The sequence below is a fragment of the Centropristis striata genome, chromosome 16 (assembly GCF_030273125.1).
Source record: "Centropristis striata isolate RG_2023a ecotype Rhode Island chromosome 16, C.striata_1.0, whole genome shotgun sequence".
NCBI classification, from domain to species: Eukaryota; Metazoa; Chordata; class Actinopteri; order Perciformes; family Serranidae; genus Centropristis; species Centropristis striata.
This window is the reverse complement of record NC_081532.1, coordinates 9,664,515-9,691,466: the sequence shown is the minus strand read 5'-3', so window position 1 is coordinate 9,691,466 and position 26,952 is coordinate 9,664,515. Positions and strand designations below refer to the sequence as shown.

At 39.2% G+C, this 26,952-nt stretch overlaps 1 protein-coding gene across 2 annotated transcripts in view; it reads left to right on the top strand.

The window, feature by feature from the left end:
* mta1 (metastasis associated 1) overlaps positions 1–26,952 on the top strand; it is a 56,899-nt gene that overhangs the window by 9,975 nt on the left and 19,972 nt on the right. For both annotated transcript variants that reach the window (XM_059353289.1, XM_059353288.1), the window contains exons 2-6: positions 4,831–4,898; positions 9,274–9,367; positions 22,267–22,393; positions 25,936–25,999; positions 26,340–26,457. In XM_059353289.1, the coding sequence (XP_059209272.1) occupies positions 4,831–4,898; positions 9,274–9,367; positions 22,267–22,393; positions 25,936–25,999; positions 26,340–26,457 (471 nt within the window). The remainder of the gene's footprint in view (positions 1–4,830; positions 4,899–9,273; positions 9,368–22,266; positions 22,394–25,935; positions 26,000–26,339; positions 26,458–26,952) is intronic.

Below are 26,952 nucleotides of genomic sequence, written 5' to 3'. Positions count from 1 at the left end.
CTGTCACTTAACCGTTTTCTTCTCTGATTTGTTTTTTTTCTTGCCGGAGGCGGCAAGAAAGGGACACGGGATGAACTTAAAAGTCATTCCATTTTTGGTAACTTAAACTTCCGAGCCAGGAAAAAAGGAGACGGCGAGCTGTGCCCAATATCCCACCTTCACATTGACACTAAATATACTGGTAGACGTGCTTCCGTCCCACGAATCACACCCAACCCCACACCAAAAACTGAATGTTTGACATGTGGTTCTGCTTCAGTTTGAAACGGTCATGACGCATTTTGGCTTTCGATTAATTGGTCCCACAGAGCTAGAGAACGTTAGAAGGCCGCAAAAAAAAGTTTTCTCTCTGTGGTGGTTTGTCATGAGACCAGTCCTTTTTTTGAAAAAAAAAAAAATATATATATATATATATTTATTTTTTGAGCGTGAAACTGCCTTTTGAGCAGAGTTCTTTTGATCATTGACAGTTTTATTTACCTTTTATGTGTCCAGGAAACATTTTCTCTTTCAGTAGGCATACCTTAATTATCTTTATATTTATTTGACAGGGACCACACATAATAAACGTATAGTCATATAGTGAACAGCTGATTTTTATCTCCAGTCCCCAGGCAAGTGAATGGTAATACAAACATTCTATACATTCATACAGAAAACAGTTGCTGCTGTTCATTTTGTATATAATCACAGGATGCATATGATCTTTACAGAAACATTTGTGGTTATTAATAGTTTGTGTAGTTATAGTATAAACGTTTAAATTAGTGCTAAAATCATAAGGCTTGAAATCATGATTTCCTGCTTTTTCTCTGTTTCATATATTTGTATATTTTAGGTATATTTGTTGGACAAAATAAGCAGCTGAAAGACATCAGCTTGTTCTCTGGGTGATTTCCCCACATTTCCACCTTAAACTGAGGGGAATTTCACATTTTATTAGCACTAAACCCTAATTTTCATGTGGGAGAGCAGCACTGTATTTTTCACTGTTAGTGAGCAGGAATTAAGTTCAGAGCTTATCAAGTTTTATTTAACAGGCAGAGTTCTAACTTAACATTTTCCCCCATGGTCCAAAAAACATCCCAAAATACAAGTTTTAAACTGTCCCAAAGTAAATGCTGACAGCCCAAATTATAAAATGCAGGGCTTGTAAAAGACAGTCTTCCAAAGGGAAAAATGCTTCCTTTATTATTCAAGTTTAGGACTATGCTTGAATTTGAATATGCTCCTTGAAAAAATGCTTGATTTTCAACATAATCATAAAATCCTTTAATATTTAAATGAAACAATCCTGCCATCATATTTGTTAGTCTCCTGGCATCTCTCAACAGATGCAGAGTAAACCCTGACCCTAAATGAGAAAGCAAAAGAACTTAATAAGTTGTCGTGAGCTGAACTCTTCAAATTTTTTTTCTTGGGATAATCTGATAGTTTTGTTCCTTTTTTGTTGTTTGCATATGACAGCGAGCAGAGCAATACCTGTCTGTTGTGTAACCTGCTTTACAATTGTTTTTTGTGTTTAATCGTCATTCATAGTTTAAGTCCTCTGTTGATCCCTTACTCTTAAAAGTTAGAAAATGTTAAATAATCATAATCTAACCATATAATCAAAGATAATATGAGCAGCTTCATGTGTTAGACTTGTATTGATGAATCGGCTGTGGTTCCTCACTAAAGGCAATGAAGTCCACAACCTTCCCAGTCCACAGTTTCACAGCCGGTCTGATGATCACAACTAGTCACAAGCAGGTCTCTGTAACCTCTGACCTCCGGGCCCGCCGCCTCTCCCCTGTGTGTTAGAAAACGAGCAAGTCTGATATCTTGTCTTCATTTTCTGTCTCAGCGCCGCTCAATTTCAAGTTGGCCTGTTTGATATTCAGCAGCAGGACGAAGATGTCACAGTGGCAGCGGAGTCTAGTAACAAGCTGTTTCAGGGTGAAGAGTAGACAGGCGTGATGTGACGATCTCTCCTCGTCTCGTAGCGATGTTGAGTAGAGAGTATGTGGTTTGCCAGAAGAAGCTGTTATAGAAATTACACTCTACATGCTTTCTGAACTACTGCTGCTGCTTTGGTTAACCCATGAGAGGAAGTGTTAGTTTCTTCCATCTTTACACAAATAATCACATGAGGAATTATCTCATTAAATTCACTTAATTTAACCTACCAACCACCAGCGTTAAGCTACTTTACTTAACGTTAAATTACGTTTGTGATTTCTTCCAAAGACAGGGTGTGAATCTGTTCTGTTCAGCTGTGTAAGTGTGGGTGGAGAGAGGAATACCAATAGGGAGAGTGGAGCAAAAGGTTTTCAAGTCAAAGGTGTGAACCGTATTCAGAAACAGTGGCTGCTTTTCATTGTAGTCTGTTGGAGATAAATGCGGTGGAAAGATTAGTGTATCTGCCTCTAATCTCTCTGAGATTTGTCAGCGTTTGACAGTTAAACTTGGGTGCAAAATGTTGATGTCAGCAGACATAATGTCTACTATTTATAGTTCAGATGTAAGATAATTCGCCTATCAAACTCACACTGTACTCTGTAGTCTATAAATTGCCAGGAAATATTAAGAAAAATGCCCATCATAAGTTTTCCAGCGCTCAAGGCGATGTCTTCAAATTGCTTGTTTTGTCTGACTAACAGTCCAAAGCCAGAGCTCTAGTCTTCAGACAAGTCTGAGCGATTTTGCAGGTGAGTCTAAAACGAAGTCCAAACTGCGTTGAGATGGGGAATATTCACAATCGCTGCAACCACACATGCACATCCCAAATTCCAGCCTCGAATACTGAGCGAATACTGGCCGCCAAAGAGGTTGGGAAATTTTTGTGGAGCAACTGACCAACCAGCCGACAGAGTGAGCTGCAGAGCTGCTGGTTGCAGTTACAAAAACAAAACGGTGGATTCTTCATACTGCGGTTATACTGTTGTTTATATTGAAAGTCAGCTGTTTTGAAAATATTAAAATTCTTCTGTAATTTTTACTGTTTGGAAATGTGATAGAAACACGCAATAATCTACATTTGCTTTTTAATCTTCTTTTTTGGTGAAATTGTAATAACAGCTCTGCGAAAAGGTCCTTTTTTTGCAAAATGTTATAAGGTAGAAGTATAATATTTCCATACATTTGTGCATAAAAGGTGTAAAACAAAAAATGGGCTTTATATAGAGAAGAACAGTGCGGTAATTAACATAAAAAACATCCTGAGACCCAACTTCAGACTAGAGGCTGAAACAAATCAAAAAATGAATCTATCAACATAAAATTAGCCAGATTAATTATCTATTAATTGTTTCTCTTGGTTTTAAACTTTGATGCAAACCATTCTCTACACCAATCAGATTTCTCTCAATATTAGGTTGCGTTGTTTGTCTCTGTTTTATATTTTAGAATTTTGGACCAAAAAAAGACATTTGAAGATGTGACCTTTGGCTCTGGGAAATTCTAATGTTTTTTTTTGCTGCTTTCTGACATTTCAGTCAAAAATGTGTTGATTAACCAAGAAAGTAATCTGCAGATTATTCAATAATGAAAACAATAAATAGTTGCAACCTAACTCTACATTGATACCAGACTTAAATGCTACAAAATATATTCTATTTATGATAATATTAACAAGAAAATCTTTTGTTTGTTTTTTTACATTTGAGAAGCCGGAAACGGAGAATGCTTGAATGCCGTTTGTTCTTCTCAACTCATTTTCTGTCCATTCATGAATTGGCTGAACTACACATCGTTCTGGCTCTATATTTTTATTTGAGCATGTTATAGTGTCTATATTCTCGAGTTATCAGTGCCAAAATGAAAAACAAACAAACAGCAAAATGGTCCAAAATACTAAGAAACGTTACAGATGGTTGTTTTAACAGTGCTCCTAGGTGGGTTTTCCCTTAAACTCTGGTGGTCGTGATAGATCTGGATGTTTGGTCGTGATAGATCTGGATGTCGGTGCAGATCCCGGGTGTGTGACATGATGCGTGCATGCCTAAACCACTTAGTGCTGGTCGGAGGAGGTGCAGGAAATAAAAGCATAGTGTATCGCGGTTATGCTGGTGGAATTTTTTCGGGCGATCTCTGGCCTAGTCGGTCAAGAAGACGGGGGCCCGGGGGAGCGTGGGGGATGGGTGGGTGAGGTTCAGGGTGAAGGGAGGATAGCTCCAGCTCCAGGCAGCCATACCAAGTGTGGGGTATAATCTGACAGCACTCAGCCAAGACACATGCAGGGCTAAGACCAGGCACCCTACCAAGACTGGGGCCTGTGGGGACATCCTGGTGAGAGCTAAGCCTCCAATGGGCCTGGAGCGGTGCCAGGAGCCACACACACACACACACACACACACACACACACACACACACGCACACACTTGAATGCATAGTAAAGTCACACATGCGTGGTACAGCTTGTGCAGTCTCTCATACACACCCACACAAATGCAGACACACTGTGCATGCAAACAACAACACATGGGGGGGAATGAACGGAGCAACAAGACAAAGAAAGCATGAGGAAATACGAGGCTGCAGACTGAATGGAGCGCTTTGGAGAGCCAGATTTATTGTGTGACGCTGTGTCAACGTCTCATTCAGTCAGACCTCCCAACTACAACTGGATCTCCTGTGTATGAAATGAACCCAGTTGAGCTGAACCGAACATTTGGTGGATGTCTGTGTTGCACTTTCCTGTTGACAAATTAAGCTGTCATAGTGTAGTCCAAGTGGAAATCACCCTGAACGTTTGGATGACCTCGAAATGCTGACTGACGTTTTCTCTTTGCTCTTTCCTTTTCTCTTTCCATTCCCCCCACTCCCTCCTTCTCCCTCTTTCTTCTGCAGATTATGTTTATTTTGAGAACTCGTCCAGTAACCCACTGCTGATCAGGAGGATAGAGGAGTTGAACAAGGTGAGTGACATGGCTTAGAACTCCACTCTTCTTCAGTCTGCCCTGCCAGAGATTGAACAGATCAGATCAGTATTATTATTAACCATATCAAACTACCTTTGTATTCTTGACTGCATCCCTAAAGCATAAAAAAATAAAACATGATCAATAAAAAACATCAATTTAAACTAGTTTGAAGAGTGGCCTTTTTGGGTTCTCATAAAGCTGAATTTTGGATCTTTTGTGATAATTGGCAAATGCTTTATACTTTACACCCTGGCCTGTTCAATAGAAAGGTTGCTTTTTATTAGGGCGGTTAGGGAAAATATCAATACTGCATAATACTCTTAAGCCTACTCCACGTGCACAAAGATATTAGCCCTTTTTCCACATGCAAACTGCATTTTAGGGCACTGAAGAGTTACTTTGTTGTACTTGCAGGGTAAAGATGTTTAGAAACTGTTTCCAGTGTTAACATATAGAAAAGGGAAACTTGACTGTTTATTTTTCTTCCCTGTGAGGCGTCACAGATGAGGCGATGTTTTGTGCAATAGTGAACATGGCAAAAAAATGCTGTACTAACCTTGCGAAAGGGACGTTTTACATGTTTACACTCACTATAAGTGGACAGTTTCTCTTCCACTATATTGAGGAACAGAGGTGTCGGAATGCACAACAGAGGTCACTGCCACATACTTCAACAGTCACATGAAACAGACCCCACTGCTAATGTGTTAGTGTTTGTTTGGCATGCTCTTAACAGTGGTTCAATTGTGCTAATATATTTTGATTTCGACTTTTTAAAACGGTGCTTGTGTGGACAGGACTTGCATAAACAAATACCTGCGTACGTGTCGACTAGGCCTTTTTAGAGCTGTTAATAATTCTTGATTATTAGTTGCATCACGCCCCGTGTATCTCAGCTGTTGATCCTGTAAAATGGTAGGAGCTGCGCCGCTGAATGAATATAGCAGAAGCATTGAAATAAAAGCTCTGATTATCATATGGAAAATTGGATATTTTGTGAGACACCGTCATTAATATTCAGCACATCAGGATTCGGATTAAATTAAAAAACAAAATTATTTAACAGCCAATATTTTGTGAGAGAGTCCTCACTGATGACCAGACAGTGCTGATAATCGCCAATAACATCATAATAACAGTAATTAATGTGGATAATGACATTGCAATATACCATTTTAAATATAGGAAATGTATCAAATAGTAGAACATATCTCTATTCCACTGAAAGCAGTACAAACACTGTTTTATTGAAATGTCACCAATATGATGCTGATGCTGCTCTGGATGCTGTCTGGCAAATCTGTGAAATCCCAGCCTGCCATCTCGTACATTGTTCAGTCGGAGGAGCAGAAAAAGAGGCCTGTCTCTGAGGACTAGTTACAGGTGCCCGCTGTCTGTCCCCTGTCCCAGGCCTGTGCTGGATAATATGGAGGCTGTTTAATGTGATTGACACAGAGCTCAGAGTGAACCCTCTATTCTGCCTGTCACTGTCAGTCTCTGTGCTCCTCGGGGATCTCTGGGTTTCTCTTCCATAAGGCTTGAGATACACATTTAGAAAGTATAGAACAATGTAGGGAAAAGTCTTTGACAACCGCCAGCTGCTCAACATTATTGAAAAACACAGAACATCGAGACTTTGGCTGAACTGACTGAACCTGAAGGCTTTTTGTGCATAATGCCAGTACAACAGCAACATACAAGGCAATCTCTTTTTACTTAGTGCCTCACATTTAAGAAGACAATATGTACAAATTACTTTATTTAAAGGTTAAAGAATCCAGGACTGCAATTAAGGATTCTTTAATTGTGGAGTACCCTGCTGATTCTTTGCTCTGTTACTGTCTTGGTCCATAAAATGGAAAAAATAATAAAACATGTGCCAGATTGCCTTTTGTCCAACCAGCACTTTAAGACAAAACCTAATAAGCTTATTATCATATAAGACAAGCAGAAAATCCTCACAATGGAGAGGCTGGAACCAGGGAAAATTGCCTTAAACAACTGACCAAAATTATTTATTTTCAGAAATAGCTACTGGTTATTTTTCAGTTAAGTGACAAAACATCTAATCATACAAAAACAAGGGACATTGGCTAAAATCAAAAAAGCTGGTGAAAAAGACATTAACTTTGCTGCTTGACTGACATGTTTAAACTACACCTTCATGCATGTCTGTGATCATACCAGATATGACTTTGACCTTTTCTTTGTTTTTTGTACACATATGCTTCATTCTGCCTGCGTCTCTGTTTGCCCTCGCCAGTTATTTTCAGCTTTTATTGAGCTGAAGATTATATATATGCTGTATTTATGGATGTATAATGAAAGGCAATCATATTCTTAATTTTGCTTTACTCCCCTATTGCTCTGTGATTTTACTGAAATGTCAAACAATAACTGAAAGAAATTGAATTTCCCAACAATGTAATCAAATCAGCCAAGTACTAAGGAAGCCACAATTTTTCATCGACACTACCACAGGGCCACATATAGGACTGTGCACTTCATCAGATATGAAGAAACTGCAATTTTAAATATGTTTACAGTGCAGTAACTTAACATATTTCATGCTCAAGTGCATGTATAACAGTATAAATAGGAATACAAAAGGTTTGAAGCGAATAAAAAAATAACCACTTACTGTGATTTCTTTTTTTTAGTGCAAGAACAGCAGACCAACATTAATTGCAAGAAGTAATTTTGTGCATTTTTACACTGCACTTAAAACTGACTGTAAATCTGTTTGCCTAAGTCAGTTTATCCTCCTTATGTTCAGCCTCACATGGCCTGTAGTCCAAGTAAATTTACAATTTTAGCTTTGCCAAACATGTCAGTGTGACATGCATCCAGTGGTGTAACTTTAGTATATTTACTACTGTTCTTAAGTACACATTTAAAGTGCTTTACTTGAGTGTTTCCCTTTTTATTTCTAAAACATTGTACTTTTTACGACACTAAATTCATGTCACAGCTTTAGTTAATTTTCAGATTATGATTTTTCACATCATATTTCACCAGAAAAACCCATGTGGGCACTTTCTTAGACAGTGCAACTGCCAGTGCTAGTGTCAGACCGACATTGTGTTATAGCAAATGTCTGTCTGTGTTCATTTTAGGTCTGGTCAGGCACTCGCTTGATGAAGCGAGATGCGGTACATGTTATCACACGAAGAAACGGCATCGTAACTTCATCAATTGCTTCAGAATCTAAAACTTTAATTCTGTTTCCTCTGTCAACGTTGTAACTACAGTTTTTAGCTTTGCTGCCTAAATGTCCCAGGATATTTGCTGCAGCATACACTTTAATGCTGCAGTATATTAATCAAAACCCCTTCTATATAAATAGTAAAACACCGACATGGGACACTTTACTGCACAATGAGTACTTTAACTTATTGCCGAAGTACATTTTACTGATTATAATTAAGTATGGTTTTGAATGCAGGAGTTTTACTTCTAGTGGAGTTTTTTTTCTTTTTTTTACCTCTGTTGAATGAGTACTTTTACTAAAGTGAAGAATCTGTATACTTTTCCCACCACTGCATGCAACAAAAGTGCAAAATCTAAACTAAACTTCACTTGCGTGTTTCATTTAAAGCTTCCCTAATTTATAAAAAGTGTTTTAGTTTGCTATCAGAAACAATCATAAATGAGGAAATTATGTTTTATTTTTTTACTGCCGTGTTTGCCAAACACGGAAATGTGGGAAATTGGATTTTAATTATTTTCTGATTGGAAAAAGCATAAAGTATGCGGCGTGAAAGTGTCTGCCGAATGCAAAGAATTATGACATGTTGGCTGTCTCCATTCGTCTTCCACTCGCATTACATTTCACTAGTAGGATTCATCAGGGGGATCCTAATCCAATATGCTCGGCCTATAATAAGATACAAATATGATATATAACACTTTAAAGAGTCACAGTGTATCAGTATTGTGATTTATACTCTATTATTCCTCTTTATTTTGTGTTGAGTAAAAAGGCTACAAATCAATTTCTGAATAAGCCTCATTGCTTTTTTAGGTTTTCTTTTTCCAGGTGGCGTTCGATTGGAACATCGTCACGCAGCTCTTAAATTAACAAACAAATGTGATATGAACATAACAATGTCGTATTACTGGGAAGAAACGAATCCCAGTACTGCTTAGACAACCCCCAACACACCACACTGTCCTGAGAACTGCAACACTTATTGTGATTTTAGAGAATTGCTGTGGTCTCACACTGTGTTTGCAGCCATAGTTAAGAACTCGACTCATCTATGTTTTGTGTGTGTGTGTGTGTGTGTGCGTGCGTGCGTGTGTGTGGGTGCTTTGTGTGCGGCACCACTTGTTGCCGTGGTAACGCCGATTGTCTCTTGGTTTGCAGACAGCCAATGGGAACGTGGAGGCCAAAGTGGTGTGTTTTTACCGGCGCAGGGACATCTCCGGCACACTCATCGCCCTGGCAGACAAACATGCAAGTGAGTGACCGACCGTAACCCATCTAGCAACAACATAGAAAATAAAATAGAAAAAAACCCACACCAACCAGGATTTAAAACGGTTATTTTTGGTTAACCTCCTTCAGTTATTTTCCAAGTAGTAGTGCCTTTTATTCAAATTGAACAAGATTTCCCTGAACTGGAAAATACAACTCTGTTTGTTATTTGGCTGGATAGAAGGCTTGTTTGCACACCGGGGGTGATACAAAATTAAATTGTGCACTGTTACCAAGCTGAGAGAAACGGTCCAGACTGCAGCAGCCCCTCCTCTGACAGGCCTGATCGCAGACAGCATTCGATCTGCTGGGTGTATCAATATGACGACACCTGTGCTTGTGTGTGTGTGTGTGTGTGTCTGTGTGTGTGTGTGTGTGTGTGCGTCTATGCATATGTGCTCTTAAGCGTGGGTGTGTGTACTCCAATGTGGTGCTGTTCTCCACAGCTTGGAGCATATACTGCAGTATCTGGAACAGCTGGCACACTTGGTCTTCCTCAAGCAGCCTTTTAATGTTATGGGTACCAGGTGGTTTTTCAGAGAGAAAAGACATTAGACTGACAATTGATTAAAAAAAAATATGGGGGAAGAGAGAAAGAAAGAAAGAGGGGAAATAGAGAATCCCAGAAGGACTGAGATGGTTGGCTTGAGGTGGTTGGTGGTGAAAGAGACGTGGAAGAAGTGGCAGGTAACATAAGTGTGTTTCTTAAAAGGCCAGAGCCATTCTTGAATGTCCAGGTCGCCTCCCCAGGGGTCAGTGGGAAATGATGCCTTCAAGGCACTGCTCCACAGTGCCTGAATTCAGAGAGTAAAGAAGCACAGAGGGCTGCAGGGTTTTTTTTCCACGTTAGAATTATTTATTTTTTGTGGAAATTTGCTGTGTTTCAACCTGGATCCTATTTTCCCATGCTTTTTGTTCGAATGGGGACAACAATTTTTGAAACTGGTCCAGTATGAAGTGAGAGAGCCGGCAGCTGCAAGTGCAATTGCGCAGCATCAGTGTGACTTCACATTCACTAAAGGGCCGTCAACACGTAGAACAAAAACCATAAAGATAACTATCATATATAGTTTTTTAAATTGTTCTATCTCAAGTGGATGGCTGTGTCTGAAATGCAACTTTAACAACAACAACAACAACAACAACAATGGTGAAAGATATTGTTTGGACCTTCAGAGCGATTTGATTTCTATTTGAACTCTTTTAATTTACAGCGCATCATGTTTAAACTCTATATGATACATAAAGTGTAATAAAGACAACATATTAAAATCACCAGCGTCTTTATCCTCTCTTCCATCTCTTCCAACAGTTTCATTTTTCTTGATATTCATGATTCACAATGATTGACAAAAGTTAAAACAAGTGCTGACGTTCTCTTTTAAGTGTTTTTGAAACCCATGATACATAAGATGAGTGTTATGCTCGGCCCCACTGTTTACAGAACTTTACTGTGCTCACATCGTTGTAGTCATCCTTATGGACGGCCCTTAAAAGTTCTTTTTTTTGCCAATGATTGGCTCAGATCGTGTAACAACATTAGGAAAAGACCTACAGAGAAAGTGTTTTTTTTCCTGCACCTTTTGCTTGATGTATTGTCTGTTAGTGTGTCATAGTCCTGCTTAACCTGCCATTTATTATATCCAGTATTATTATATACTTACTCTGTCTCTGTCTCTCTCTCTGTCCTTTTTTGATCTTCAATATGTAGGAGCTCGTCATCTATGTACAAACAAATATGGGCCACCATTAGATTCAAAGATGTCATCCACATTGTCAAACTCAAATTAAAAATGTGTTGTCCCCACTTATCCCTTAGACAGGAAAGGATATGATGATATGATCCAGGTGGAAAAATATCAAAGTTCCCCTTTATTATGACCTGACACCACTTGATTTGACCTCGTCTGTTTGCTCTAATCTTCTAATATTTGCATGAAACATGTTACGGTGGTTTATCAAGTGGTTTATCTACAAGCCAACCTTGTTGCCTGACAGGGGAGGATATACAGTAGATTGTGAAACAAATGCTTTTGAATTGGATTTATCAAACCTACAATTGTCCTATGAAAGAAGACCTGATGGTGGGCAGCAACCATTCTCTGATGGTCATCCATCTTCAGTATAATCTTAGTGGGAAAATACCACCAGCAACCACCCACAGCCTGGCAGATTTTCTTCTGTAGTTGTTAAATTAGTCATCCTCAGCAGCCAAATAAGGTCTTGAAAGGAAGTGCAAAGATAACAAGACAAACAAGTCTTTTGTGATGCTCCATCATATCATTGTGGCACATGTAAGACTGAAACTTGTGATTTGGTCTATGAAATGTGTAAATGTTAATGTCTGTAAATGTCTTTGGTTGTCAGTCCAAAAACCAAAGATATTCAGTTAATTATAATATAAAACACAGAAAAGCAGGAAATCTCCATATCTGAGAGGCTGAAATCAGCATTTTCTGCCATTTTAGCATTGAAAATTAACTTTTAATCAATTATTAAAACGGATAACAATTATTTTTCTGTGTGAAATGTTAAAATGCAAAGGCTGTTGTGTAAAGACACATCAATATGGGAACAGAGTGAAGCAGAGTGACTGTGCTGAATGTACGTCTGGACTGAGCTGACAGCTTGTAGTTAGAGTATGTCAGCTGAAAAGAAACTCTTTCTGGTGTCCAGTTTGGCCTCCTGCTGGTGCACAAGCTTGCATCAAGTACACCCACTCTGACTTTACATGACACACACCTACAGAGATCAAATCAAACAAAAATGGAAAAGTTGGTTAATCTTAGGGCAGTTGCATGTAACTCTCTTCGTTATTCATACCCGAAACACTGCCATCCTGTAGTCCTGGCAACGCCAACCACAAGACTTTGACTGGGTGTGGCAGGCTCAATGTTGGCTGCTCGGGTGTGAAAGTACATATATGTGTGCGTGCGCATGCAAGAGAGAGAGCTGTGAAGTGTGTGTGTCTGTGTGTCTGTGTAAGGCCCATAGTACTACAGCCACCCTCGCTGGAGGAGGACACAAGATAAAAGTTAACCAACGGTGATAGCAAAGGACTGTTCAGTGGTGGAGACAAATTAAAAAGATTTGCAGAGGGGCATGTATGAAGAAGAGTTCGATTGAAATGGACTAAACTTTGGGTTGTGAAACTGCCCTTAGACAACTGCAAAAATCATTGAAGCCGACCTCCAGACACAAGGTACCGGTTCCAGTCGAAGACCAGTTCTAAATCGTTTGTCTTCGAGCTCTGATCATTTAGGGTTGCTTTGCTGCCTCTGGTACTCAGTGCTTTGAAAGACCCGTGTATTCAGTCTGACCCTTAGCAGCAAATGGTAAATGGATGGCACTTATATAGCGCTTTTATCCAAAGCGCTTTACACTACAGACTGCGCTTATTCACCCGTTCACACACACATTCATACTGGTGGCTGAGGCTACCAGGGCACACTGGTTCCACCTGCCACTATTGGGAGTTCATTCGTACACCGAAGCAAGTATCGTGCCCAAGGATACTTGGCTATGTAGGCGGCCATGGTCAGGGATCGAAACACGACCTTCTGAGCAGTGGGTGACCGCTCTACCAACTGAGCCACAACCGCTCACAGCAGCCTGGATATGATTCTGACCCATGGTCCTTTAGTGCGCTGTCCTCGAGTGGAAACCCTGAAGGCACCATCACTAAGCTCGTTCTCCTTTGAAGACTATGGATCGTCCAGCAGGACAATGACCCATAACACACATCCCAACACACAGTAAGGGGTTAAAAGAAAATGCTAACCTGCTCTAAAGTTGCCAGCAATGAGTCCAGGTCTGAACCCCATTGATCACCTGTGAGAGTTGGAAGAAGGTGTCATTCAAAGAGAACTGGAGCACTTTGCACAGTGGGCCAGTCGAACCATGTAGAAATCTCATTGAAGTCTACAGGAATCACCTGACCGCTGTTCATGCAGTTATTTTCTTCAAATGCTGTGCAAGCTAATGTTAAACCAGGGTGTTGATAATGTCTTTACTGTCATTTCGTTTTTTTTTTATGACTTTAAAGGATATGTTGAGGACAAATTTGCAAGGGTGCCAATTTTTTGGTTAAACACATGCAGATATAAGAAAGCTCCATCATATTATATAGGAAAGGCACACTGACAGACATAGCAGGAGTGAAGTAACGGTCTATATAGGCCTCTTGGCTTTTGGCTTGGCTTACCAGCTGCAGTCCGGTAAGGGGCTTCCAGACATTTGCAATATGTAAAAAATGCATGGCAGGAATGGCTGTGCACCGTATGGGTGTGGGCTGTATCCTGTCTGTAGCTGCAGCCTCACTGTATGTGTGTGGGTGCGTGCATTCATGCCTGTGTGTGTGTGTGTGTGTTCATGTCTTTCTTATATATGCATGATGGACTTGAGTTTTTAGCTCTGGGCGCTGTCACAGGAATTGCTGAAGGGGTATATTTAATTCAGTTTCTTTATGGATCAGTGGAGAATGGCAGCCGACTGTGTGTGTGTGTATAAGCCCTTGTGCGTATGTGTGTGTGCTGTGAGTCATTGATCAAATATTTTGCTTGCAGAGATTCTGAGCACTCCCTCAATGGGGCCTCCGACTCCGGCATTAGCCCCTCCCCTGTGAGCCGAGCAGCCTCCTGAGTGGTCAGCTTCTGTGGCGGACTTGGCATTTTACCTCCCCGGCCCCTCCCTTCAGACGTTTGAATTTGCCATGACTCAAACCTTTTTCTATTTTAGAGATGTGGCTCGTAGCTCCCATAAACAATAGACAACAATGTTCCCAGTGAACTGATGCACAAAAGTAGATCCAGTGAAGGCAAGCTGTTCGCACTATATTATAACCAGCAGTTTCTGTTTGCTTGGGTCGTAAACCTTTGTCACTTTCCCCTTTTTTTCGGATGCTTTTATTATAGTTTTATAAGTGAATTCACTCACAGGAGGGCACTACTCCAGCCAGTAGTCGTCGTACCACTTGAGCTTCACAACCACTCTATATTTGACACTAGATGATAATATGTTATAATGGAACTACAGTGATGAATGGGGGTGAATTTCTCATTTGCGTCCTCAGCTGCAGAGCTTTATGAACTGTGTTCTTATCAGCTGTAATGATTAAAAAGCGAACGCAGCGTCCTCACCTCATGTGGACGCAGTCGCTGTGCCTTGTTACGGCGCACACTGAGACTTCACGTCGTTGCAACTTGTTAGTCTTATTTGGTTTAATATTATAAAAATGTAATTACTTGTAGTGCTTGTCGGGAGAGAAATAGGAGGAAATGTGCTGCCTTTGTTCTTTGCACACAAAGATACATTAAGCTAAAAAACACTCTTATCTACTATGGAATTTTTTTTTTACGATGTGTTCCAATATAATTTCAGGGAAGTTTCTGAAACTAAACTTTTGTTTTAATGCCATGCCAGCTTTCATATGTTTTTTGGAAAGGTTTAAATGGTTACTGCGACCAGGTTACTGAGCGAAATGAGGTTCAGTCAGGAAATTCTGAGAACAGGCACTGCAACCATCCGATTACTGTTAAACTCATGTTTACAGTCATACACACACACTGCCCACCACCTCACCCCAATTACAGACTTTTTTTGTTTACATGGCATTTAAGAAATTTCACTCAGGTTACTTTCAGGGGAATCCCAGTTATTCAACACAGTAAAATCCATTTATGAGAACTAACTATGAGGCTATACAGCCTGTAAAATATCCTTTTTAGTGTTTCACCTAAACCAGCTGTGTAAGAACTAAATAATCACATCATATAACAGCTAATAAGTAAGATGATAGGAGTTGATGAGACTTTAATCCTGGCAGTTGTCCAAATTGATACAGGTAATTTTGAGAGTGTAGTCAGAGATGTCCTTAGTAAAAATGTGTCCTTCATTGTCAGGTTTTTTACCCAAAATCATTGAATAAAGTAATTTTCTTCACAATTTAGTGGGTTTCCTAATTTATAAAACGTATAAGAAACTCAGATAACTTGTTTTATACTCCTGTGAATTTAATCCGTTTAATCTTAGTTCCGTTTATGTTGTGTGGTGTATGTAATCTCTGTTAACACCTGATTTTAGACAGTTTGGGCCATTTCAATGCATTTACCATAAAGGTTAGAATACGGATGCACTCCAACTTTAAAGGCTGAGGTTTTATTTAATTAATTTTTTTCTTCTTTTTTTATTTCAGCCAGCTCTCATGCTTCTTGGGTGGTCCAGAGGCACCAGGTTGATGGTATTCATCTCTTTAGTGTAGTTCTTGGAATACTTGAATTTTATATGAATAAGGGATGTTATTTCTACCTAAAATAGTTATTTATTAGCAGTTATATATTTATTCAAATTTTCTTTTATAAATCAACAATTCCTTGTCAGTTAGTCAGGCCTGGCAGGCTGCCCTCCTATTATATTGGCAGGGGAAATAATGACACTTCACTGCCCTGTTGTACCGTTTTGTTTTCTTCTGACCATGCTGCTCTTGTTCTTACTCTTGTTGGGAATGTGCTGTGAACGGAGAAAAAAAGTGTTCACAATGAGCTTTTGTACGATGGAAATGGGTTTTTAAACATGTGTCCTTGACTGGGCTAAGATGTCGCAGCCTGCAAATCTGAAGACAATATCTGAATCTCCTCATTTTGTTTAGAAAGTAGAGCTGGGCGACAAAGCCACTATTTCAATATTGATTCTGTGATGTTGTTTTGGGTAGGAGTATTGTTTTTTTCATGCATTTTATTTTTATTTATAGGGGTTGCTAATTCAATCTCTGAGAAGAAAAAATGCGTTACTAATAAACAGAACAGTCTGGTAAGGTCAGAAAATTATAAAATTTCACCGTAATGCACCTTTTAAGACAATATTTAACGTATTCCACATTATTACCACAACCAAACCCCCCAGATGAAGTCTTATCACGTCACAGTATTGATTTCATATTGATAGATCTCCCCGCTTTGGTAGGCATTGTGAGTAAACTGTTGTTTTCTTTTCGACGGATGATTTTTGAACGGGAGCATGTAGCTGTCTGCGTCCGTCTCTCGTCCTTCCACCGACACACAAACTAACACCGTATCATAGAGGTGCAGTCAGTTTGTTAAGGTAATAACGGTCTGCTGTGCTCTCCTCACCTCCTCTTCTCGCCCTCAGGCCGGCTCTTTCCTCTCCTTTCCCCTCCCCTCGCGAGCTCTCAGCCCTGTAAGGCGACCCATTCATCAATAATTGATAATTGGCTGGGACAGGTGAGATGGAGAGGCAATTTGTAGAGAGTATGGTGTGGGTGCACTGCCAGGAGATTGGCTCGGAGGAGGAGAGGAGAAGGACTGAGGTTGGGGAGTTGAGTTGCTACTCAAGGACGCTCAGCCAGGGGCCAGTTGGAAGGGCCAGCCAGCTGATGAACCACCCCATAACCTCACACTGTGTGCCTTTAAATTCATGGATATGTGCATACAGATGCAGAGTAACTCATTCAAGCACAGGCACCCACATACCGAGACTCATACAGTTTTATTTATATAACCCAAAATCACATTTTTGCCTCCAAGAGCCTTACAATCTGTACAAAACGCAACACTTTAGACTTCCACCCTCAATTCGGAGAACTCAACAAAAACCCCTTTTATAAGGAGAATAAAAGGAAGGAGTCTCATAAAGAGCTGCAAAGCAGGACTCGCTTTTCCAGGACGAACAGACGATCAGTAGATTTAGTACAAACACAGCCGAGAGAACTAACAATATTTAAATTTTTAGCCTTCAAAAGAACAGTTCCTCCACATTTTTATTGTTGAGCCTGAAAACTAATTTCTCCAAAACAGACATCACAGCAGCTGGCACACTCCCTCCTTGCTTTAATAAGGTTTTTTCTTTAAGTGAAAATGATATCTGACCATGTCTGCATTTATCTGATTTCATGCAAGAGTGCTTCCTCTTATGATGTATGGTCACTTAAAGCTTTATGTTTAGATTTCCTGGGCGTGCTCTGACTATTTTGCACAGACTTTGTTTCATGTGGCGTTTTATATAAAAGGCACCCTGCAATGCCTGAAAAAATGCACACTATATAGCTGCTTTGCATATGATGTCATCCATCGGAGCGCTTTCCAGATGGAGGGCAGGCAACTAGAGGCAGCGACTACCAACACTACACAAATGCATATGATTTGCGTTACTTACGACTCTTCAAAACGATCAAATTGGGTTAAAACAAGGTCACTTTGGAGTCCCAAAATAGTCGTACATAAGGAAAAACTTGCAGAGAAACGGCAGCAGATGTGGATCAAAAACCTCTGTCTTTAGTCTTCAAGATGGTTAGAGTCAAGTCATGTCAAACATAAAATGTCAAAGCTCTGTGTTAAACATGCCTTGAGTTGGTATTGCCATGCAATGATGATGGTCTCTGACACCTTCTCCTGTTTTTTTAGCCATGACAAGGTTTTTAAGACACTGTTTAGTAGTTAAATTTGGATAATTTACTCAAAGACGGCAACTTTCGATACTACTTCGGTTGCAAAGTCGTGGAATCAACCATTCACGAGATGTTGATGGTCCTCCAGACTCATGTACGCTTCATCTGAATTTTGTGTGTAAAATAACCTATTGCAGGTTTCCAACACGTCCTAGAAGACCTGGAAATTTTTTTTGGGAAATAGTTTTCCAGTCATGTAAAAAGGGAAATTGATTAAAAGAATAGAAATATATAGAATGGAATATATATATCCTTTATTTAACCAGGTAAAAAAGTCTCGTTGAGATTTAAAAAGTCTCTTTTACAAGAGAATATCTTTGTCATTTTGCAATACATAACGCAATTAAGTGCAATACTTCAGTTCAGGAGTGCACAAATATGTACTATGTAAAAACAAGTACCATAAAACATAGAAATCAGATAAAAGGGATTAAAAAAACATGGAGAATTTTAAGACAAAAACAAACGATAAATATCGCATACATCCACGTCCACATACATACATGTCCAAATTTAATGGAAATAATGTTTATTTTCTGGAATTTTTTTATTGTATTTTAGCCCCTCACATGTTTCAAGCTGGCATCTGTAAATTTGGTGCTCTTATTAAATTTGAGGTGTAAGCAGCAGACGTGCTGCATTACAGGCTGGGGGACATTTGTTGTTGTCCCCTCATCTCATGTCAAATCTCTACAATTAGCTGTTTAATAAAGAAGCATAAAATGCCCCCAAAAATAACAATAATGATGATAATAAAACTGCATAAATAATGAAATGATATGTGTCAGGATGTGTCAGCTGAGCCGATGAGTGATTGATGCGTCTCATTGTACATTCGCTGTGCAGTAATTAATCAAACTAGCACGTCGCAGTGAGACGATAAAACCTCTGAGTTTTTGGGAAAGGTGCAGACAAACAGCCCAAACTGTCGCAGCCAGCTGGGCAGCCCTCGCTACCTCTGCTCACCAGTTTCCTGGGGGAAACCCTGGATGACTGTTGGCTATCGGTGAATTAAAAGTGTTTACTCTACAATTATACATGTGCCCGGTTGCCATCGGGCTTGCAGTTTTGCTCAGGAGCTTTTGTGTAGCTCTATTTAAAAAACAAACAAGCCTCTGTGCCATTATGCTGTTATTATTCTTCTAACACAGTTCCTGCATAACTTAAGAGTTGCTGTCATTCATTTTTATTGAAGCTCATTTCCTTTCTTTTAATGTTTCAACTGATCCGCTGTCAAAAAACCGCACGGAAATATTCACTTGGTTTTATTTTGCACTGAGCCTCGTATCTGGCTCATGCCTTCCTTCCACCTCACAGGGAAAAAAAGCCAGTTTGGCCAATAATTAATACACTCCGTTTGCAATTTGATTCAGTTTTTGCAGTTTTATAGATTTTCATGCTAATGCAGAGTTCCTTCTCGGAGAAACGCCACCAGCACGACCAGTTCTGAGCTCATTATGAGCCGCTGGACTGGATAACTACCGGAACATCAACCTCAAAATGCAAAGAAAATGCGTGTACATGCACACAATGTATGAATTAGCAGCAGAACACACGTTCAGTCATGTCAAACACACTCTAACATACACAGTTCATGTTTGTCTCCCTGCTCACCTTCCTGCATCTTCCCCCCATCTTTCCTATTCCCTTTAATCTTGTTTATTTTTTCTTTTATTAATAACAGTCCACTCTATATTTTGTTGCTTTTACATGGCGTAAGATGGAGTGAGGCCCATGCTGTGTGTGTGTGTGTGTGTGCGCGCGCGCTCTGCCTGGGCACTGATAGTGTGTCTGCTGGGTGCTGAGTGCTGGGCAGAGAGAGTGAGGGAGTGAAGGAGTACTTATTGATTTTGGCCACACATCTCTTCTCCTGAAAATCCCTTGATTGCTTTTGTTCTGCTCCCCGTCTCCCTCTTTCTGTCTCGCTTCCTCTAATGAAACTCCAAATGAATTGGAGCACGTACCGACTGCTCTTCTTTCTCTCTGTTGCACTTAGTCTCTCTACCACTCTCTCTTTTCCGTCTCTCTCTCGCTCTCCCCGCTGATTTCTCTATTGCTCCCCTTCCTCCTCTCCCTCTCTCTTCCTCTCCGTCTCTCTGTCTTCATCTCTTTTGTCACACTTTCCTCCCTCTGTGCTCTTCTATTTGTCTCTCTGTTTATCCATTTTTCCCATCCATCTCATCCTTCTCTTATCTTCTCTTCCCCTCGTCTCCACCTTCATTTCCTACACTCTCCTCATCCACATACGAGGAAGAGTTATGCGGTGGAGATGTTGCCTACAAGCAGCTAAATCTATTCTTGTAGGATGACTCAGACACATGACCGACTCAAATGGGCTGATAGCCCTCCAACGGCCGCTCTGTCCATCCATCCATTCTTAGACCGATTCTTGAGGACCGTTTTTCACTATCGATTCTTTTAATCTGACCTACTAGAGTCCTCAAGGTTAGACCAGAAATTATAAAAGAGAGACAATCTTGGACAATCCACAGCATGTTTGGCCCTTTGTCTATGACGAGACTGACTGATTAAATAAATTGGCTCAATCATCAACACAAGCCTAAAGGGAAAATCAGCCTGTTTACTAGTTTACAAGTGGAGTTGTACTCTCAGAAAATCTCACTTCCATCAGTCAAACTTCCTTTCATCAAGGTTAGTGCAGTTCAAAGTGTTTCACAGAAAACAGCCAAGATGATAAGATGGAACAAGTGTATACTGTGAGAAAGAAGAGACAAAACTATTTAACAGTTTGAGATCAATGCACACAACACAATAAATATGCTAAAAAAATTTTATCATAAAAATAATAATAATTGCGAAATAGTTAATAATAGTAGATTTAAAATCAATACAGAAAAACAAAAAATAAACAAAATGTAAAAAATGAATAAAAAAATAGACAAAAAAATACATTAAAATTTCACAACAAATACAATAGTAAACACATTAAATAATCTAATTATAAACATTATAGACAGAAAACAGATCATATGAAAGATATAGGAATACATTTAAATGCTATATTAATAATAAGTATAATAATAACTATTAATAGTAAAACTGAAATAAAGAACTAGATAAAATTGTTTAAAAATCAGAACCAACAATACAAACTAGGACAGTAAAATACAGATAATAGTATATAATTTAAAAGCGTTAATGATAATTGTTATTATAATTGCTAAATAGACTTAAATCTAGATAAAAAAAATACAAAAACAAATAAGTAAGAGGGAAAATATGAATAATTATAAAATAAATACAAAAATACATTAAAATGCACACAAATGCAATAAAGTACACATAAATAATTTTATAGTTATAAACAAATTATATTTTATAGATAGAAAGCAGATCATATGAAAAATATAGGAATACTTTAATTAATATAATAATAATAACTGTTAATAGTAAATTTGAAATGAAGAACTAGATAAAATGGATTAAAAATCAGAACCAACAATAAAAAGTAGGACAGTAAAATACAGATAATACATTTAAAAGCTATAATAATAATAATAATAATAATAATAATATAATTGCTTAATAGACTAAAATCTAGATTAAAAAGATTTAAAAAAATACAAAAACAAATAACAGGGAAATATGAATAATAATAGATAAATAGAAAACAATACATTCAAATGTACATAAATACATTAAAGTAAGTAAAAAATAATGTTATAGTTATAAACATTGTATTTCAGAGATAATAAACAGATCATATGTAAGATATAGGATTGCATTTTTACATTTTGAGATTGGGACAGTATCAAAAATAAGCAAATTACATAAAGGACATTTTAAATATAATAAATTGAAAAGAAATCTTCAAAGATTCTCAATATTTAAAGAAAACATGACTGATCTTTCTCTGAATGGAAGTTGCAGAATTGCCTGCTGTGTGTCTGTCTGCTGCTGTAAATGGATAACATAGAAGCGCAGACTCTCCATTGGTGTTTTTTAACATCCCATTCAGGTCCTTTTAGTAGTTTTCACGCTTGAAATACAGGAGATTACCCAAATAATAGTATAATGAAAACACAGTTGGAGGGCATTAAAATGATGGAAACATGTCGGCGCTTTTGTAATCAGGGCAGAAAATGGAGAATTGGATGAGAAAACCGTAGCCAGATGTTGTTTGATTCATATTGCAGGTCTCTTGTAGACATAATCAGCGAGGTTTTGTGTTAAATATCTTTATGTATACACGAGTCGCCTTCTCCCTGAGGACTTTATTGTTCCGGCTCATCAAGTGTGCATTATGTGCTTTACATCCCCATGTTGTGCAGCTGAGGCTGTTTGTAGCTGCAGCAGATACATTTGCATGCCCCCCCGCCCGCCTGTTCTCCCTGTGGACATCATTGTTCCACCTCATCCGCTGGGTATATGTTTGACCTGTGGCCCTTTTACCACCGTAGGGGAGCTGGAGGAGGAGATGGAGAATCCGGAGATGGCGGACCTCCCCGAGAAACAGAAACACCAGCTCAGACACAGAGAGCTCTTCCTGTCCCGCCAGCTGGAGTCTTTACCTGCAACACACATCAGGTACACTGCTGTTACACATCTAAAATATCAGTTTCTCTTTCTTTCTTTCTTGCTTTCTTTTTCTTTCTTGCTTTCTTTCTTTCTTGCTTTCTTTCTTGCTTTCTCTTTCTTTCTTTCTTGCTTTCTTTCTTGCTTTCTTGCTTTCTCTTTCTTTCTTTCTTGCTTTCTTTCTTGCTTGCTTTCTTGCTTTCTTTCTTGCTTTCTCTTTCTTTCTTTATTTCTTTCTTGCTTTCTTGCTTTCTTGCTCCTGAGAGTTTGAACTCACACAGTGCACTGTTTTGATAGCACATACCTTTCCCAGGCTGTGATAACCCCCATACAATCTCTTTGGCTACTATTGAGTTTAAAAAAAAATCTGAATGTTTTAAGACAAGAAAATAACTTTTAGTGTAATAGATTTTTTAAATAAACTTAAAAAAAACACAAATGAGTGGGATAACTGCAAAAGAACAGTCCTGTTGCTTCATTGTCAGAGTTATTTTCAGTTGTTTTAAAAGTGAATAATGATTTTCACTGTTAAATAAAAAGGTTTATGGTCCAGAATGCGTATCCATGGCACTGTGTATGTTTAAATAGCCTGTGAACTAACCAGGTGCATAACAGTTAAAGACTGGTGTGTAGAGGCTTCGGGTTCCAATCAGAAGAAGATCGTGACCGCCTCAATGCTTCAAAATCATTCTCTATGCAAAAAAAAAAACAGAGATATCTCTCACAATATCCTAGAGCACAATAGAAACTCTTTAAATTCCATGAATTTCTTCTTCTTTTCTCCAACCAACAACCCAAAACGATAAAATTAACTCAAGGTAAGATCAAGAAAAAGGAGCATACTTTCACATTTGAAACCTTGTTACAATCAAATGTTGAAACAATAAATTATCAAAATAGTTGCTGATTACATTTTCTTCTGATCAACTAATCGATTACTGCTGCAGCTCTATTAGAGTGAAGGTGTATGAGATGGCATAAATTACCAGGTGGCAGCAAATGCTTCTTTTATCACTGATCATGCTGTTTTTTTAATGAACTTGGAGAATTAATTAAACAGTTTGACTACTTAACCCATTATTTCTGTTTTCATGCTGTTTTTTAACCTTCCGCTCTGTTTTTATGGCCATTAAACAAATTTCTGCTGTTTGGATTCTGTGAGTGCATGGGTGTAAAAACTGCAGTTCCCTGACTCACTCTGATGATGATGATGATGATGATGATGATGATGTGATTATTTATTGATTCCTTCACTCACATTATCAGCATCACATCAGGTTCTATGACGGCTGAAAGATGGCTGGGAGCCGTTTGAGCCGGTCAGCTTTCAGTCTTACAAACTGAGACATAAAATAATCCACTCGTATGCACGTTGAGCACTAAATGTCAACAGAAAGCTGTTTCTACATATAGCACTGCTCATCAGTAAGCTCCAGGAAAACCCACCTAATCATTACCACCTTATTACTTGACATTTCTGAAGAGTGGCAGGAAGAGCAAACTGACATCTGCTCGAATAAAAATACTCAGATGAGCCGTTTTGTTTAGTGAGGATTCAAACTTGATTAAGTTTTCTAACTTAACACCTATGTGCAGCAGCAGCAGCAGCAGCAGTGAGGTTACACAAGGTGTTTAAGTTTATCACCCTGCCGAGTCGTGTTTGCTTTAGGCTACAGAGGAACGAGCTGGTAAATAATTTGGATTCAGACAGTAGGGAGGGACGGAGATGAGTGCTGTCAGTGGCAACAGGCTGAGCCAGCTGGAACCAAATCAATATTATTGTTGCAGTTTCTGAGAAGCATCCTACATCAAAGTATCCTTTTGGACAGACTGGGGTAGCATTTATTTCTGAGTTATCCCCTGGACTTCAAGACCACGTCCACACTAATATGTGCTTTTTTATAAACGGCGTTTTAAAACAAGAAGGAGATTCATCCACACAAGCATTTTTAGCAACGTTTTAGAATTAATCTGCATCCTTACTAGCATGTCTAAAAATGCACATACCATTCACGTACACTGCACACATAGTCCAAAAGCATCTGGAGTCTTCCCTCGTCACTCAGGTTATAAAATGTGCATATGTAGCAAATTAATTTCTGGCTGACTGCTGGAGGTCAGCCGTACACACAGGTCTGTATGTGACTGAGTGACTGAGGGATAACACTCATATAGTTCCTCCTCCTCCTTATGTGATCGAGACGTGAGAGGCACGTATACGTTTTATCGTGCAATCCACACTGACTCTCACAGCTGTTTATATCACACAAACATCCCGCTGTATATGTGTTTTGAACTTATCAAACGCATGTTAATACATCAAGGCTCCCAGCCTGTCTGTGAGCTTCACGTCGGATTCATGGAAAGAAATCAACATTGTTTGTACATATTGATTGATTGATTGATTGAATTTTATTTCCCCAACTGTAGTGAGTGAGGGGGATTTGCATGTGGTGGAACAGCTACACAAACAGACCGGGAGCAGTATATAAGTCCACAACACATATACACCAAGGATATCTGTGTGATTGGAGCAGCTGTCTATGCAGAGAATGCTTCACTAAACGCCACAAATATGGACTTAAGTATATTATTTTTTGTTTGTATAACTGGCACAGAAGTATACTAACAACTAACCCAAATTATTTGCGTCATACAAACTACCATTAGCTATTTCTGCAACACACTACCCACAAAATCAATAAATCTCATTGACCGAACACTGTCAGTCATATACTAGGTCTTGACCTTCTTGTTGCTGCCCCATCACCATGTGGAAATAGTCTTTTGCTGAAGTTGATCAGGCCGATCTGGACATTAGAAAGTTATCTTGCCATTGCTCAGAAACTACACGTTCATTGATAAAATTATCCCACCAGGCACTGGTTTCCTTGTCTCACTAGCCCATGTTTTCACTCTACAGAGTCATCTTTACGTCCCGCCATGTACCTTTTTAGATAGAGCTGCAAGTTGGTCGCAACCTTTTGCCCTCTGTTATTAGGATGTTATCTAACTTCTGTGTTGTTCAGTCACCTCAGCATTTTGATAATCTTGGTGTTTTCACATTTTTGAGTCTATGATTGACTTTGTGTGTATAAATGTGCCTGTGGCATAGCATGGTGCTCTCGCTGGGCGGTGTCCCCCCAAGTTTTTCAAATTTGAACACCTAACAATTAACATTATATGTATTCCATGCCTCTTAAATATAATTTATGATGTTTTTACAGTCCAGACACCAGATTTGTTACTGTATCTTTGTGCCCGAGGTGCTATTAAGACGGGACATCCTTAATTTTCTAGCACTGGTCACGACTGATAAGACCCAATCAGGAAGCAAATGCAGGTCACTTTCAAAAATTCTCAGTTTCCGCCTGTACAGACAAAAATAATCTGTGAGTTTTCAAAACACAATGGGGTCAGCAGCGTTTTTCTGCTTCTGTTTTAGGTGTTAAAAAAAAGTTGTGTGGACGCTTAATGTAAATGCAAAAGTTTTTATTCCCTCCTCCTTGTCTCCCTCTCTTTTTTCCCTTCCCCACATCCTCGCTGGACTCCAGGGGGAAGTGCTGTGTGACTTTGCTGAACGAGACAGAAGCCCTGAAGTCTTACCTGGACAGAGAGGTACGTACCAACCTCTCATCGTCTTCATGCTCATTAACACGACGGGGCCTTCTAAACTGTGATTAGGTGTGTTAGACTTCAGGATTATCTAAGAGAGAGAGTGTGTGCGAGACTTATGAGTTAAGAGATTCTTGTTTCCAGATGAATTATTCAACGTGTTGACCCAGAATGTTCTTTTCACATACAGTAATGAGGAGACGAGAGACTAGCAGAGGGGAAGATACACACACACACATGCAGACACATAGACACTCCTCTCTTTCGCCCTCCGTTTGCCCGTCTTGCTTCCTGTTCCTTTCATACCGTCCTCACACGCCTTCCTGCCATCTGCATTTCCCAGGATGCCTTCTTCTACTCGCTGGTGTATGACCCTCAGCAAAAGACTCTGCTGGCTGATAAGGGGGAGATCCGCGTCGGGAACAAGTACCAGGCCGACATCTGTGACCTCCTAAAAGAAGGTGCATCATACTTAAACTTTAATCTTGGGACTTTTTAAATTGACACAGTTTTCTGGAGAAGCTTATTCACAGAGTAGCACATTAACGTTTTCCTGCAGGGGTGTTTTTACCCTCCTGTGTACTGAGTTCTTTTCAACCAATTTTTTTTTCTTCACATTAATAGGCCAGTCTGAGCCATAATGAACTACTCAACTTTTAATGTTTTTGTAACTGCTCAATTCTCAGGAACATTTCATGAACTTTAACTGACCTTTTCTGCCCCAAGCCACCGTTTATTTATATATTTTTTCACAAGTTAAGTTATAAAAACCTCAGGTTTCCATGGCAATCACAGCATGCCAGCGTGATTATACATAATCAAAAGCATTTAGAATAACAGGTTGTTGTTTATGTGCTGCATAAGTGATGGGTTTTACAGTCACCAGGAGAGTATGGAAAGGATGGATGCAGGATGCTATTTGAAAAGAAGACATCTCTTACTATTACTGCTACTGG